Genomic DNA, 17,049 nt, shown 5'->3' on the forward strand with positions numbered 1-17,049 from the left:
TCCTGGAGCTGTGCCCAAAAAGGTGACACAGAGGGCGGTCTGACAGGACGCGGAAGCGTGGCAGGCTAAGCTAACTGCAAGCCCATGCAGACCGGCAGTTCCGATAACACCGAGGGCGGTCTGGCGGCGGCCTCGCCTAGACTTGACTTGTGTTTTTAGTGTCGTCGTGTGGAGTACGCGGAGGTGTGTCGAAGGTGTCTGGCTGGGGGAGCTAGTGTTGGATCGGCTGAGAGAGCCTGGTCTGCTGCATCCTGTGGGCCCAAGGACCACGGCCCTGACCGGAGCTGTGCCCGAAGAGGAAACGAGGGCGGTCTGACAGGAAGCGGGGCAGGCTAAGCTAACTGCTAGCCCATGCAGACTGGCAGTTCCGACAGTCATCCTGGATGGCGTTTGTTCTCGTGGACAGTGATTTTTTTTAAAAACTTTTTACTTATGTGTTAGTTTGGATACATGTGTTCTTGTAGTTTTTTTTTTAATGTGTTTTTGTCTTTGTGTTGCACTGCTGTGGGCTGGGGAAAACGATGTAACGTTTCATGTGCGCAAGTGCATAAAATGAAATGAGTTTCTGATTCATCTGTTGTGGCATGCTCTAGAGGCCCTCTAGAGGTATGACACAGTCATTACAGGAGTGACGGACCGTGAGGACGTTGAAACGGCAATCTCAAATCAGCACAGCTATCAAACGATGAATTCATAACTGCAGTTAAAGTTTGGACAAACCAAGACTGTGCTATGAAATGCAGGGAATGAATTTGACATTTCTAGAGCTATAGACATGTTTCTTTCAGTTTGTGATGAACAAGTTCAGCCGCGTTTTATTTAGACCTACTCTATTCAAACCCTTTAATAAAATAACGATGTTATAAGGAATGGTAAATGGACTGCATTTATACGTCTGCAACGGCCTGTCATAAATAATTACATACCTAAAGATCTAGCATTACTAACTATTAAAGCAAAGAAGAAGCACACAGGTCCTTAGTGGTCAGACAGACACGTTAACAAAACTACCAGTGACACTATTTGGGAGGTCATTCTAATTCTAGACAGCCATCACTTCCCCTACACACGAGAAAAACAAATATCAGAAATATCTCTCACAGCTGATCATTTAACTGGGGTTTTCTGTTCTTGGGGTGATCTTTTTACTGTAGCGAATTTGGGGAGCAGTCTGGGAGACCGTCGCCGAGGCCGGGACGCGAACCTGGGTTTCCCACTCCGCAAGCGACAACGTTAACCAGTCGACTGAAGCGTTCGACCCCTTGCTCAAGGACCAACGTGTCTACTTATCCATGCACGTTACACTAACCCCCCCTCCCCCTCTCTCCTTCGGAGAAAGCGTCCCCGCGCTTCAGCATATCAGCTCCCTCAGGCCTCTGGGCGCACGCGCTTCTGATGACCCCACGGTCTCACCATCCCACTTCTGACACCAATGTAACGAATTCGTGGGGTCGGACCATTTAGTCGAGCGGTCAGCGATGTCTCCCGCGGGAGACACGGGTTCGCGTCCCGGCTGCGGCAGTTCCTGTGGTTGCCCCCCGAATTCGCTACATTATGTTCTGTATGTTATTCAGCCTAGACTGGGCAAAACAAAAAACAAAAAACTGAACAACGGGTAGTTGGGGGGTATAAAATAAACAAGTAATTCTCCAAACTGCTTATCCATACTCAGGGTCGCGGGGATGCTGGAGCCTATCCCAGCAGTCATTGAGCGGCAGGCGGAGAGACACCCTGGACAAGCTGCCAGGCCATCACAGGGCCAACACACACACATTCACACCTAGGGACACTTTAGTATGTCCGATTCACCTGACCTACATGTCTTTTGACTGTGGGAGGAAATCGGAGCACCCGGAGGAAACCCACTCACTCACTCACGCAGACACGGGGAGAACATGCAAACACACAGAGGACGACCCCCATGGTTGGACTACCCCGGGTCTCAAACCCAGGACATTTTGCTGTGAAATAAAATAAATAGTAATAAATAAAATACACTGCTCAAAAAAATAAAGGGAACACCTAAAAACACAATATAGACCTTGATGAATGAAATATTTCAGCTGAAAATCTTTATTTATTAGACAGAGGAATGTGTTTAGAGCAAAATAACCTAAGAATGATCAATGGAAATCAAAATCATTAGCCCTTTAAGGTCTGGATTCAGAATCATACTCAAAATCAAAGTGGAAAATGAGAACATAGGCTGATCCAACTTCTGTGGAAATTCTTCAAGACGATTCAAAATGAGGCTCAGTAGTGTGTGTGGCCTCCACGTGCCTGTATGCACTCCCTACAACGTCTGGGCATGCTCCTGATGAGACGACGGATGGTCTCCTGAGGGATCTCCTCCCAGACCTGGATCAGGGCATCGGTCAACTCCTGGACAGTCTGTGGTGCGACATCGCGTTGGCGGATGGTACGAGACATGATGTCCCAGAGGTGCTCGATTGGATTCAGGTCTGGGGAACGTGCAGGCCAGTCCATAGCATCAATGCCCTCGACATACAGGAACTGCTGACACACTCTGGCCACATGAGGACGAGCATTGTCATGCATGAGCAGGAACCCAGGGCCCACTGCACCAGCATATGGTCTGACAATGGGTCTGAGGATCTCATCCCGGTACCTAATGGCAGTCATGGTACCTCTGGCTAGCACGTAGAGGTCTGTGCGGCCCTCCAAGGATATGCCTCCCCAGACCATCACTGACCCACCGCCAAACCGGTCATGCTGGAGGATGTTGCAGGCAGCAGAACGTTCTCCACAGCGTCTCCAGACTCTCTCACGTCTGTCACATGTGTTCAGTGTGAACCTGCTCTCATCTGTGAAGAGCACAGGGCGCCAATGGCGAATCTGCCAACCAAGATGTTCTCTGGCAAAGGTCAATCGGGCTGCACGGTGTTGGGCTGTGAGCACAGGCCCCAATTGTGGACGTCGGGCCCTCATACCATCCTCATGCATTCTGTTTCTCACTGTTTGAGCAGAAACCTGCACATTAGTGGCCTGTTGAAGGTCGTTTTGTAGGGCTCCGGCAGTGCTCCTCCTGTTCTTCCTTGCACAAAGGACCAGATAGCGGTCCTGCTGCAGGGTTGTTGTCCTCCTGCGGCCCCCTCCACGTCTCCTGGTGTACTGGCCTGTCTCCTGGTACCGCCTCCATGCTCTGGACACTGTGCTGGGAAACATCAAATCTTCTTGCCACAGCACGCATTGATGTGCCATCCTGGATGAGCTGCACTACCTGAGCAACTTCTGTAGGTTGCAGATACCGCCTCATGCCACCTCTAGTGGTGAGGGCACTAGCAAAATTAAAAACTAACCAAAGATCAGCCAGAAAAGATGAGGACAGGCAAATGGTCTGTGGCCACCACCTGCAAATCCATTCCTTTTATAGGGGTTGTCTTGCAAATTGTCTAATTTCCACCTGGTGGAAATTAGACAATTTACCAACAGGTGAAATTGATTCAAAAATCAGTGTTGCTTCCTAACTGGACAGGTTGATATCTCAAAAGTGTGATTGACTTGGAGCTACATTGCATTGCTTATGTGTTCCCTTTATTTTTTTGAGCAGTGTAATATAATATACAATCAAAAATAAATTTATCTAAATTAGTTGCTGCCTCACAGCAAAGTCCTGGGTTCGATCCCCAGGCTGTCCTAGGTCCTTTCTGTGTTGAGTTCGCATGTTTTTGGCGTGTGTGCATGGGTTTCCTCCCACCACCAAAAAGACATGCATGTTAGGGTTAATACTCCTGTCTGTGCCCCTGAGCAAGGGAATGGAAAGAACTGGAGTTGGTCCCGGGGCGCTGCAGCTGCCCACTGCTCCTATACAATAGGATGGGTTAAATGCTGAGAATACATTTTGTTGTATGTATGTGTGCCTTCTTACTTGACTCCCGAATACTGCCTGCATTACAGGAAACAAAAAATCTAACCTCAAATGTTTCTATAGTGCAGATTACATTTCAAGTTTAAACTAATGATTTTGATGTGACATAGTCAAAAGTTCTACCTTCATGCATGTCTAATTGAAATTTTAACCAACTGGTCATTGTGTTGGGAATCAAAACCATAGTCAGTAAATACGAAAGTACATTAGTTGGTAAAATCATCAAAAACATGAAGATCAAGGTCTCCAACGGGAATTACTCAAGATTTCCACAATCAAGACAATTTATCTTTATCATGACCAAGTTATTCAGTGATCCTAAATTTGTCCTTGCTGCGGTCAGATGGGAATTCTGATTCAAATGGTCAATGGCCGTTTTACTTCAATTAAATTAGTTGTTAAAAACCGCGTCTAGATGACAACCAGAGAATGAAATCCTTATACATGACATAGTCCAGGTCACGCCAGGACTCACTGCATTAAATTATTAGCTAATTAAAGCTACAGTATGCAATTTTTTTTGTTTGAATTTCACTCCAAAACATCTCTCACCGGGGACACATTTACTCAGTCTGCTGCGAGTTTCAGACCAGTACAGCAACACCGTAGTTAGTTTCACGAGGCTGGCTGTCAGGATTGATTATCTGGCTGTCAATCAATTTACAGGTGGAAGAAGGGTTTACAGGAAGAAAGGAGGAAGCAGGGAGTTGAATTTTTTTCATAGTCTTCCCTCAAAATCTGGCTTACTCTTGTTAAGTTCTCCAAAGTTACATGTTGTGGCTTTAAATGTTCTTGAATGGTTGTGCAGTTGTGTTGCGTTAAAGCTCTTGACACGCTGACATCAAGGATATTAAACACTTGGGGATGTTCCTGAACCAAGTAATAATTGATCTTAAATAAATAAAACGCCAATGACAACTGCATTGTTCACACCATTTTGTTTATTTTACAAAATCCCCACAGCTCCAACTCTATATTTAGAAGTTCCTGCAAAAGAGAAAGACAAAAAGAGAAGTCATTAGCAAAGTCATGACAAGTTAAAAAGGTCAAACACCAATTCACAGATATTATTGTAAAGGTTTCAGGTTCGTAAGACGGTGGCCATTATGGACAGCAGTGGTTTTCATGTGGGAGGGAAGTGAAAACCCACACTCCTAGTGACTGCAGTCCTACCATGAAAGAATGTTCATTCATTCCTCCATTAATCAATTTTCAAAACATGCTTACAAATTCATGCCAGCGTACTTATTGGAATCACAGCCTTTTTGGGATATTTATATCAAATGAATTATTATGAAATAAAACAAAAAGAGAAAAACAATTGCTAAAAGTTTGTCTGTAACTGCACAAAATCAATCAGAATCAATACTCAGATTTCAAATAACTGAAATCAGTAAAAGCCAAATTTGTTAAATAAATAAATAAATAAAATCCCCTACACAGAATTCAAACCACTTTACGCCGAGGGAAGAATGTCACCACCAGAGGGCGACTATCACTTTCCCTCGCTATTCAGTTCTCAGGTGCCACCAGGTGGGTTTCAATTCTGCCAGTGGTTCATGACAGTTATCTGTTGCTCCAGGTGTAAAACCACTCTGACTGGAGGCTGGACTAACTGGAACAAAAGAAGAATGTGATTCAAGACCCAGGAAACATGCACAGGTGTTCCAGTTGAGTTGGCTGCCTAGACCTCTTCTCAGGGCGGTGTGGGCATGTGCACACTGACTGACATCTCCCTGACTCTCCTGTTAGTTTTGTTGAACCTGTTCACGGTACAAGTCGACCTCACCTTGTACTGTACCTGTACTCCACCCAACCTCAACCTCAGAAGAGGTCTAACCAACTTAAGTAACCAACACCTGTGCATGCGTCCTGGGTCTTCCAACTACCCAACAGAATAGAAAACCAACCTAACTGGTGGTCCAAGGACGGGACTGAGAACCACTGATCTGGAAGATTATGGACATTTGAAAGGCTTATCAAGTTTATCTTTCAGTTATTTAAAGAGTTTTGTTGGGTAGCTTTGTCTTAAAATAAGTAAAAATTAATGTTGCAACTAACAAATGTGACCTGTGGCCATGTTTATGCTATTTATTTAAACGGGGATAGTGCACACAAAAAATGTTTCAAAAAAGAGAAATGATGTGTAGTGTCAGATTTAGCAATTCCCTAATTTCCATCTTGTGGGCAGGTAAACATAAAACACAAAATAAACATTAATTATGCACAAGATAAAACACAAACAGCAACAATAATTATTACAATATTGTACATCTTAATGTACGATTCAAAATATGAACCTGGACCAGTAATGATTACCCCGAACCCGAAAACGAGATCCTAGAGACTTGCCCATCCATCTCTCTCCCTCTCTCATTCACACACAGCCAAGCCACATTATTTCACGATGAGGGTGCTGATAAATAAGACATATGCAGTTGCCATTTTCTTTGGCATGTTAACAAAGACATATAAGCAAATATGTTATTGTATTGATGATGAAAAAAAGGCAATTTTTTCATGAGTAAACTGAGCCAATAGAGAACTCCAAATTCACCATGACAGCAAAATAAATACTGCAATACAACAAATTATGGGACGCAAACCAACTGCAGTAATATGGGCATTGATTTTAATTGGTTTCTTTCACCTAATGTTTTAAAAAGTACATGTGAATTCATCTACTTAAAGAATGACATCGTATCAATATGCAAATCCAAGTATCACTTTTGCCAAAGGAAAAAAAAGAAAAAAGAAAGTACATTCATTGTAATGTTATAAAAAAATGGGATGGCCAGACAAAATCTGTTGGATTATGTTCTGAATTCAAACACAACAGCAGGTCTCATGCAGGCATGTACGCTTTAGCAGTCAATTAAATCTCCTAACTTGGATGGGTCTTATTTAATTGGCTGCAAAGGAGTTTAAAAAAAAATAGATGGATGTTTTTTTTGGGGGGAAAGCAATTAGCACTATACATTCCCTGTGGATGCGTTATTTTTATTTAATTTGTTTAAGTATGTAATTTACTAGTTACACAATGTAACTTTAATGCTGGTCATGGGACAAATAAATTGATCTTCAATCATTTTGCTTCTTTTCAAATACTGCAACACATTTAAGTAATATCTGAGCTGGCAAATTATGTTTTATCGAGGGAAAGACTTGCTGATACAAGAATAACACAGGTGGGAGTCCTCGGCCAATATGGTGCTCGTGGTGTGAAGGTGAAGCAGCTGCATATGAGGCATGGTTGCCAAAAAACCTAACTTCACAGTGGTGCACACAGGCTATATCCTAAAACAGAAATAAGCACTTCCAACTATCTCCCCCATTTTCTTGACATACCACAGCAAAGTATTATACTTTTTATAAAGCCCAGCCCAATTTGCATGAAACATGGGAAATGCTTCATGCATGACTGCAACTCAGGACCTACTCAGTGAAACAAAGTTCCTCTAAGCATTAGCGCAAAAAGGCAGGGTTTGGATATAAACCTAACATTTTGCAGGTTGTTGGGTAAAACCCTAACGAAATAGAAAAATAGCCTTCACTTTTTACCCCCAACACATGCGCGCACACACACACAAAAGAGCACGCACGCACGCACGCACGCACGCACACACACACACACACACACACACACACACACACACACACACAGTTTGCCTTTTGCAGATGAGAAATTTGAATGAACCAAGGCATGTCTTTGCACCGGTTAATTTCAAACACCAAGCTTGTTTAAAAAAAAAAGATGTTGACAGCTGGGTTTAGCAATCAACACTGACTTGATAGGGCGACAAGCCAGAACAGCAATTATGCAAAAGTCTCTTTACTACTGTATTAAAGTCAAACAATTTTCTAAACCACAACTATTGGACCCATTCCATTTACTGCACGTTACCGTGACTAGTTCAAGACAAATCAGTTGCATCGCCGTTGTAGAGTTGAGTGGCAGAATCTCTTTGCTCAAGCACTGAAAGTTTGGCACTATTTCAAACTTATTCCATGTTGTTATTGAAGACGCTTCATTAAACTGTTCCATCGCCTTACACGCTACAGTACAGAGTTTCTGTTGGTCAAGTAGGCCCACACTGTACAATATCTAGTTTGTCAAAACAAGGGACCGTATAAAGGACCTTGTCATAGTCATTTCAGAGTATAATACTCGGGAATCACATATTAAGTGATATATTAATCACTAAGCAAAAATGCTGTTAGGTGAATGAGGATGTAATACAGACAGCAGCACTGCTTGTCAAGGAGCTTGTTGGTATTTTAATTCTGGCCAGTTTGGTATAGTTCCAATTCAGGACCAGCTTCTTGATAATCAACCCTAATTAGCAATTGATTAATATCATGTTTAACATAAACAGGGAAGGACTTCTACATAAATCCAAAGAAAAGTGCATAGCCATTTGTTTCAAGAAACGTAAATTACCTAATCCCCCTCTGATCAGCAGTGACTACCAGTGTACGTATAAATTCTTACTTTGAGACAACAGAGTCGTTCTTAGCCAGCCTCAGGAGGGAATCGTCAGCCTCACCCTGCAAAACAAACACATCAATCAATCTGACAGAGCCAACACTAGTGTCATCTACAGAGATATGAGACAGCGTTAATGTATGCTGAGCTCTAAAGATGTATTTTAACAACATTGCAAATAAGGAATTTCACTTATCTTTTATAGTTTTAACTGTAGAAAATGTCTTGAAGCGAGCAATAACATGTAACAAGGCAGCTTACTTTACAACATAACGGCACAAAATCAAATTAAAATTTATTTTTAATTTGCACCAGATAGAAGTGACATTATCCCAACTCATTGGTAATATTTATGACGAAATATCCACCCATCCATCCATTTTTCAAGATGCTTATCCTAACCAGGGTCGCGGGGTGCTGAAGCCTATCCCAGCAGTCATTGGGCGGAATTGGGCCCATTGGAAAAAATATGAACTTGTCAAAATGTTTTGGGTTTTTTTTCTTGTTGTTTTTTTATGTGTAGCTAATCAGACTGCAGTAACTTACTGAGTAAACAAGAGAATGAGCAGCAATGGCACTGAAGCAAGCGGTGTATTAGGAGTAAATACAAGTTAAGGCCATTAACACTAGAATGACCAAGGTCTTCATTTTAACGGTTTTGGATTTTCAAAGTTTAATAACTTTGTTGGGGGGGGGGGGGATACAGACCTGCCACTCCCTGAATGCTTCTAAAATTGCATATATTCACATTAAAACGAGTTTTAGATCAATTGCAAAAAAAAAAAAAAAGTTACGATAAGATCTACCTAAAACAACCAAGAGCAGTCAAAAGGCGGGCTGTAATTTGCGCATCATCATGTGCATCATGTCACTACTTATGACATGTGTTGGTCACATCCTTTCCTTCATTGCTCTGTCCTAGAAACACACTAGCATTTTCCAGTGCACAGTAATAGTCTAAACTTGATTTGTGATTACTGCCAACATGTCTGGTCACAGACACTGTTTCAGACGCACAATGACTACCACCGAGGTGTTGCAGTACAGGCGTTGGACAGCGGCGATTTTAAACGTTGTTAAAATGTTAATTTTGGTGTCAGTCATTTCATAACAGAAATACTAACATATGCAATGCATTAATAGCTCAATTGGGTGTTTATCTTGACAGGATATAGAGTTTAAAAACCGTGGCCATGGTTGTTCTAGTAGTTTTTAAGTCCGGTCGTTGTTTGGGACTGTTTCAATGGTTATTTTCAGTTCTTTTTTTACATTTCACGTTTTATAGGCCTTGTTACGTTTGTTAGATTAGCAATATGTGTTTTCGGTTTTATTTATCAGAAAAATATTTTCACTTTAAAAATAGTATTATAGTTGTTAAACTGTTAATTTTGGTGTCGGTCGTTTCCTAACAGACATACTAACATATGTAATGCATTAACACCTCAATTGGGTATTTATCTTGACAGATTATAGAGTTTAAAAACCGGCAGTGATTTTGACCGCCCATGGTCATTTTAGGTAGGAGTGAAATCCCGGTCGTTCTAGTGTTAAAAGAACCTCATGAGGGGTAATATTTCAGTTTGAGACCAGCATTTTAAAGGTATTTTCATGGAATTTCAGTTGAGAAAAGCAAGAATGGACATGCCAAATCACTGAAAAACAAAAACATTTAAGGCTCACTTGAGGTGGAAAATGTACGTGTCTAAGACATAAAGTAATAGCAAATGATGGAATGGAGTTTTGCAATTTTTCGAATCGAAAGTCATTAACGTCAGTCCTTCAGTGTCATTCTCCCAAATGATTTTAAAGACAGTCTTGTGCAGGGTGAAATTGCTTAATTGCAAAATCTAATGGGAATGCACTTGACTTACATTTCAATTTTCCACCTTTGAAAAGTATACTATAAATTCTTATAATATCTGAAAGCAAAGATGACTCATGACTGAATACACAGCATATGCTGTTTGGCTGCCATGCCAAGTAATCATAAAAAAACAAACAAACTTGGAAACAAAGTAGTATGCAAATTGGATGTACACACTGCCACAAAACTCAATGAGTCATTATAACAACAGAGGTTTACCTGGGAAGAGAGGCTACAAACTTACCATTCTACGGATGGCGCCACAGATAGCATAGGTCTTGAACTGGCCATTGAAACGGCCAGTCACCTTGTCAACCTTTAGGGGAAGAGAAAAGCAAACTTGGGTGAAGCTCAACAAGAACTGATCCACAACCGACAACAGGTCCCTGCTAAGATTTATGAAGAATCACTGGGATTTTCTACAACAATTTATTTATGAATATAACTCCCTGGAAATACAGGGCTTTGAAATACTGTGCCGTCACTGTACTTAATATCACGTCAGTAATAACAGAACCACTAATCTCTATAAAAAGCATAGCATCAAGTTCCAATTTTGATTTTACCTCAAGTGAATTACTCGCAAAAGCATATAATTTAAATGCTGACCTATGACTCAGTTTAAAACAATTGTGAAGAATCACATTTGATAGGTGTGTGGGGGGCAGGAGGGTCACCTGTTCTGCTTAATGTGAGAATTTATACCCCAAATTCCTCCCACTAACATTTTGAATTTCATACCAACTGCACTCAATATCTAGGCCGCTGTTTACACTACTACTCCTACTAATACTGCACATTATTTGGCTTTAAGCAGTGGATAGCCAAAATGTTGTCAGCAGCTGGACTGAATGAGATTACCTCAGCGATGTTGATCTGGATGGAAGCATGGTCCTTGGCACCAATAATTCTGTTGCTCGCCGAGCTGCCAACACAAACCAATTTATATTAACTGTTCTATTGACAACATGACAGTAAATGACATTCAGTATTCACAGCAATAGCCTTAATCTTTCACAGCTAAGGATACAATAGAAACCATGATATAAAGAGAAAAAATAGTGACAATCATTACAAAATGCATAACTAATGAGAGTATCTTTAAGAGTAATCTTGATCAATGTGTTTTTGCAAACTAAAGACTAATCTCAGGCATTCCATTCCTGGGGAAAATGCTTGAAAAGGTTGTATACCAACAATTAGAATCAGAATAAACTTTATTGGCCATGTAGGTCTGCACCCACATGGAATTTGACTCCAGTTTCATGGCTTTCACAGTGTAGTTAACATAGAATAACAACATAATCTCAAACTATATAAACAAGGACATTACACATATACACAATTACATACGTATATGTCATTGGGATGGATATTGTTGAGATTTTAACAGTACTACTACTCTTACTGACACTGCTTATCGATCCGGTAGTTTAACTGTACTCTTATCGGTTCTTTTTTTTTTTTAAGAGAAAAAAAACAAAAATCAAGAATAGAATTAACACTGCTTTATTTTCTTATGTCTGGACAGAGCGTGACTTTTAATCATTAACCCATGTTTGTATAATTTAGTTAACTCCGTGTGGGCTCTAGGCAGGGTCCGAAATTAACACTCGCCACCCGCCAAATGCGAGTAGATTTTCTGATTGGTGAGTAAATATCAGAAGCCTACCCGCCACATGGCGAGTAGCAAAAAAAGTGAAATCCAACCACTTAACCCCATCTCTCCCGCTCTCCTTAGCAACAGCAATAACATAGCAACAACAATAACAGAAATTAACCAATCCAAGTGCATTAGAATGTTGCTAGACGCTTTACTGGCCATGTAGGTCTGCACCCACGTGGAATTTGACTCCAGTTTCATGGCTCTCACAGAGTAGTTAACATAGAATAACCAACATAATCTTAAACTATTTAAACAAGGACATTACACATATACACAATTAGATACATATCTGTCATTGGGATGGTAATTTGCGCATCATCGTGTGCTTCATGTCACTACTTATGACGTGTGTTGGTCACATCATTTCCTTCATTGCTCTGTCCTAGAAACACACTAGCATTTTCCAGTGCACAGTAATAGTCTAAACGTGATCTGTGATTATTGCCAACATGTCTGGTCACAGTTTACATGCACAGTTTAGTCGAGCTATGGTTATAGCTCGATTAGTTCATTAGTCCGACTACTGACTTTGGTCCCAGTGTACATGCGCGGGAGGGAAATTGATTTACTGAGGGAGTGATGTGGGCTCTGCTACGATAGGTGGCGATATGCACTCTTTCAGCTTGTTTGTATTGGGCCATTACCGGTTGACCTATTACGTCACACACGCGGCGCACAACAACCGTCGTAGTGAACTAGGAAGTTAGCAACCCCTCCGAAGAAGACGAAGAAGAAGCAGTTAGCAACCCAGAGCTAAACTGGCACAAAGATGGACAACTTTGCGAATCTGTACATAGCGTACGTGTTGTATGCTCTACTTTTTGCGCAGATGAAATGCACCTTATCCCTCCTGGTTATGGTGTTATCCGAAGGCAGACGACATCGCCGTATGCTCTTGGACTACAGCAACAACGCCACCGCAGGTCTTTTCCATTGTGTCCCCCTCTTCTTGCGTTTACGCTGTTCGACTTCCGGGTCAGACTTGGCGCGCGGAAAGTTAGCACGTGCACAGATCGCCTCGACCAGCTCCAGTCTGACTAAGGTGTATACATGCAGAAGTAAATCGACTTCCAATCGCATTATCTGGGTGTGTTAGTCCGACTATTACAACTTCGATTTCAGTCGAGCTAACATGTTTACATGCATTTTAAAAGTCCGGTTTTAGTCGGACTAACGCAATAATTCAATTTTTTAAGTGTAATGTAAACGTACGGTTTCAGATGCACAATGACTACCACCGAGGTGTTGCAGTACAGGTGTTGGACAGCGGCGATTTTAAACGTTGTTAAAATGTTAATTTTGGTGTCAGTCATTTAATAACAGAAATACTAACATATGCAATGCATTAATAGCTCAATTGGGTGTTTATCTTGACAGGATATAGAGTTTAAAAACAGTGGCCATGGTTGTTCTAGTAGTTTTTAAGTCCGGTCGTTGTTTGGGACTGTTTCAATGGTTATTTTCAGAATTAACATTGGTTTATGTTCTTATGTCTGGACAGAGCGTGACTTTTAATCATTAACCCATGTTTGTATAATTTAGTTAACTCCGTGTGGGCTCTAGGCAGGGTCTGAAATTAACACTCGCCACCCGCCAAATGTGAGTAGATTTTCTGATTGGCGAGTAAATCTCAGAAGCCTACCCGCCACATGGCAAGTAACAAAAAAAGTGAAATCCAACGACTTAACCCCATCTCTCTCGCTCTCTCTCTCTCCTTAGCAACAGCAATAACATATCAACAACAATAACAGAAATTAACCAATCCAAGTGCATTAGAATGTTGCTAGACGCCACTGGCGGGTAACATTACACACACCCGAGAGGAATGACAGCAGCATCCGTCAAACTCAGTACTAGCCTATGCTATTCTTTTAACTAACGTTAGCGATATTTAGAAGGTGCAAACCACCATCAAAAAGACAACCATGCCCCAAAGAGGAGGAAGAACCCACCATCACCACCAAACCGAAAAAAAATCAAGTTTAGTGAAAAGTGAAGGTATGACGATAAAGGAGCTGCGAGAAGCTGGCTGGAGTATAATGCACAGACCGTGACAATGAGTTGCCCCGTCTGTCGCCAGTATGCCAAAAACTGTGGCAATTCATTTGTCATCGGTAACAAGATAATGAAGGTAGAAAACATCAAGGAACATGAGACCTCCAGATGTCACATTACCCGTATGAATGCCTCTTGGGCTCAGTCGGAGCCTGTCCTCACAACATCCTCCGTCAAGGCACAAATAGCCATGTCCGAGCAGACCAGCATGAAAATGGAGAATGTGTTTAGGACTGTGCATGCCATTGGCAAGAAGGCGAGACCACTCTCCAACTTCAAATGGATGAGCGAGTAAGTGAATTTAGTTGTCATCTCAAAATATCCTTATACAGAGTAAACAAAGTGCTGGCTGTAGCTCACGTTAGCCAGCTAGCTCTAGTATATGACACCTAGTTTGCACTAACGTTAGCTGTGTGCTAACTTCAACACCATGAAACAGGTTAAAACTGATTGGCGGTCCAACCTCAACTCAGACACACTCTCTGATCTACTGACGTTGCAGCTGTCATCTCCCGAGATCAGGGAGTATGACTCAACCAGTGCTGTTGATCTGTGGCACCAAGACTCTGTCAGGAGCAGGAGGCCAGACTTCATGGACGGTGCAAAGAGAATGGCTGCTGTAGAGTGAGAAGTAGTCTGGGACTAGGGATTGGCATGTGGAGCACTTGAGTAGTTACAATAATACGGCAAATAAAACATGAAATCATACTTGTAACATTTTATCGTTTAACCATTGACTAATTTTACATAAAAACATTTGTACTTCAGATCTGCTCTTGTCACATTTTTAAAAGCTTTTATTCAACACAACACCTTATTCTCTCATTGATATGTACTGAAAACGTATGTATGGCACAAAAAAGGCTGCTAATTATTTTGGCTGGTAAAAAACATGCTTGGCAATTAGATTTTTTCATCTACCAGTCCCCTTGGCCGGTTAGCCAAAAAGTTAGTTTCGGACCTTGTACAGTAAAGTGCTTTGCGTGGCTGTTGACTTATGGTCGCGTTAGTCTCTAGACTCCTCTTCTCTGCTTCACCGCGAGCGGGTCTCAGCCCCCCCCCCCCCCAGGCCAGATACAGCGGTGGAGCGTTGACAATACAACTACACTAGTTACATCACTGTGAGTAGAAAGCCAATAAGAGTAATTTATTAATTTAATCCGCACAATAGCCAAGACTCCAAATGACAAAAAACATTGCCTTCGAGAGTGTGACTTGCGACAGAGAAATAAGCGATAGAGCACAATATGAAATGATGCGATGGACGTTTTTATATCGTCACGCGACGGGTCATGTCGCACGGCCCTAAACGCAGACCCGTGTTAAGACGCCAGCTCATTCGGAATGCTGCGGCCAGAGTATTATCTAAATTCAAAGGGTTTGAACAAATCACTCCAGTTTTAACTTATCGTCACGGTTTCCCAGTAAAACAAAGAATTGATTAAAAAAAAACATTGTTGTTAAATCTATGTATGGCTCAGCGCCTCCTTACGTTGGCGGCATACTGAGCACACCAAGCGAAGTCTCCTCACTACGCCGACAGCACATTCTAAATCAGTTCACGGTGCCCTCGCCCGTTAATACTCCTGCTCTCTACTACAGCAGTGTCTTGTGATTTCAGATCATCCTCAACAACTCACCATTTACGTGGGACGTAGAGGTCCACAAATTCACCAGCGTCGTTCTGCATGTTTTCAGGATTTGGTTACTGGTCGCCTACCGGATCTAAGGATGACAATGAGAACATCTCGGTTTTAAGATAGCAAACTGGTTAACTTGAATGATAGCCGGCATAAAAGCCTACACGCACAAGACCACAGAGCATAGCTTACCGGGTTATTGTTGCGCCACACACACACACACACACACACAAAGATAACAGTTTGCGGCGCAGACCGGTTAATAAACTGCCATGCTGTATAACTGTAAGGTAACTTTGGTACAGATAAGCGCGTTGGCCGACCAGCCTTCTAGCGTTGCTGAAACGCATCCCGGGCGCACGTCAGGCTACGCATGTGGCTCTGCTACAGTGGCTTGCTCGGACGCCCGCTAATGCCCACAAACCTTTCACAACTACAGCTAAACCCAGTGCCTAACCACTGGAATAAAACACGTTCGACGTTTGTAATGGTCATTTATACGATAAAGAAGTGGGGACGTCTGTGTCAGGGAGGGCTGTGGTGCGACATTTACACATTTTCGGACGAGAGCTCGTGCCAGACTCACCGTGTAAGCCAAATGGCCGCCGAGAAAGGCAGAACGAGTCACCCGGATGTTAAAAGACGGCTGCCCCGTCACAACTTCCTGTGCGGAATCGGCTACTGATTTTTCATGTTCGCCACCAGGCGTAATTTTTTGTTTATTACAACCAACCAATAAAGTATTGGGAGGGAGAAGTCGTTAATCATCGTTAACCACATTTATTGTTGTCTGCCGTAGATGAATTCAAAGTAGTTAACTGCGAGATTCTTATTTGGATAGTCGTCTGTGAAACCTAAAACTGACACCGCAAATAAATAAATAAATAAATAAATAAATAAATAAATAACGCGCTAATGAATTACATACTGTAGCGAATTCGGGGGACAACGCAACCACAGGTCTTGCCACAGGTAAGAAGCGAACCCGCATCGCTCGCACCGCAGGAAACGTTGCTAACCGCTCGACTAACAGATCAGATTCGCCGGTCAGTGGCCAGCGTGTCTACTTATCCATGCCCATGCACGTTACACTACCCCCCGCCCTCCTACGGGAAGCGCGTCCCCGCGCTTAAGCATATCAGCTCCTTCACGCCTCATGGCGCATACGCTTCCGATGGCCTTACGGTCGCCCCATCCCACTTCTGACACCAATGTAGCGAATTCAGGGGACAACGCAACCACAGGAACTGCCGCGGCCGGGAAGCCAACCCGTATCGCCCGCACCGCAGGAGACATCGCTAACCGCTCGACTAAAGGGTCAGACCCTCCAGCCAGCGGCCAGCGTGTGTCCTGGCGTGCGGGCGATACGGGTTGGCTTCCAGGCTGCGGCAGTTCCTGTGGTTGCATTGTCCCCCGAATTCGCTACAATACCTTGTTTCAGGCGCGAAA

At 42.5% G+C, this 17,049-nt stretch overlaps 1 protein-coding gene across 1 annotated transcript; it reads right to left on the bottom strand.

Annotated features, from left to right (window-relative positions):
- Positions 1–4,812: 4,812 nt before the first annotated feature.
- Positions 4,813–16,256, bottom strand: rps21 (ribosomal protein S21). Its single transcript, XM_056273982.1, has 6 exons — positions 16,187–16,256; positions 15,601–15,685; positions 11,101–11,164; positions 10,484–10,555; positions 8,382–8,437; positions 4,813–4,876 (listed from the first exon to the last, which is right to left on the bottom strand). The coding sequence occupies exons 2-6, from the start codon at positions 15,648–15,650 to the stop codon at positions 4,867–4,869; spliced, it is 252 nt and encodes an 83-aa protein (XP_056129957.1). The 5' UTR covers positions 15,651–15,685; positions 16,187–16,256; the 3' UTR covers positions 4,813–4,866.
- Between the last annotated feature and the right edge of the window lie 793 nt (positions 16,257–17,049).

This window comes from Lampris incognitus, chromosome 2, assembly GCF_029633865.1.
Source record: "Lampris incognitus isolate fLamInc1 chromosome 2, fLamInc1.hap2, whole genome shotgun sequence".
Classification (NCBI taxonomy): Eukaryota; Metazoa; Chordata; class Actinopteri; order Lampriformes; family Lampridae; genus Lampris; species Lampris incognitus.

Bases quoted from the DNA above. Each gene is read 5' to 3' on its own strand.
- rps21 (XM_056273982.1), bottom strand. From the start codon at position 15,650: ATGCAGAACGACGCTGGTGAATTTGTGGACCTCTACGTCCCACGTAAA. The intron at 11,165-15,600 runs GTGAGTTGTTGA...TTGTGTTGGCAG, and splicing joins CTCTACGTCCCACGTAAATG to CTCGGCGAGCAACAGAATTA. The intron at 10,556-11,100 runs GTAATCTCATTC...CTTCCCCTAAAG, and splicing joins TCCAGATCAACATCGCTGAG to GTTGACAAGGTGACTGGCCG.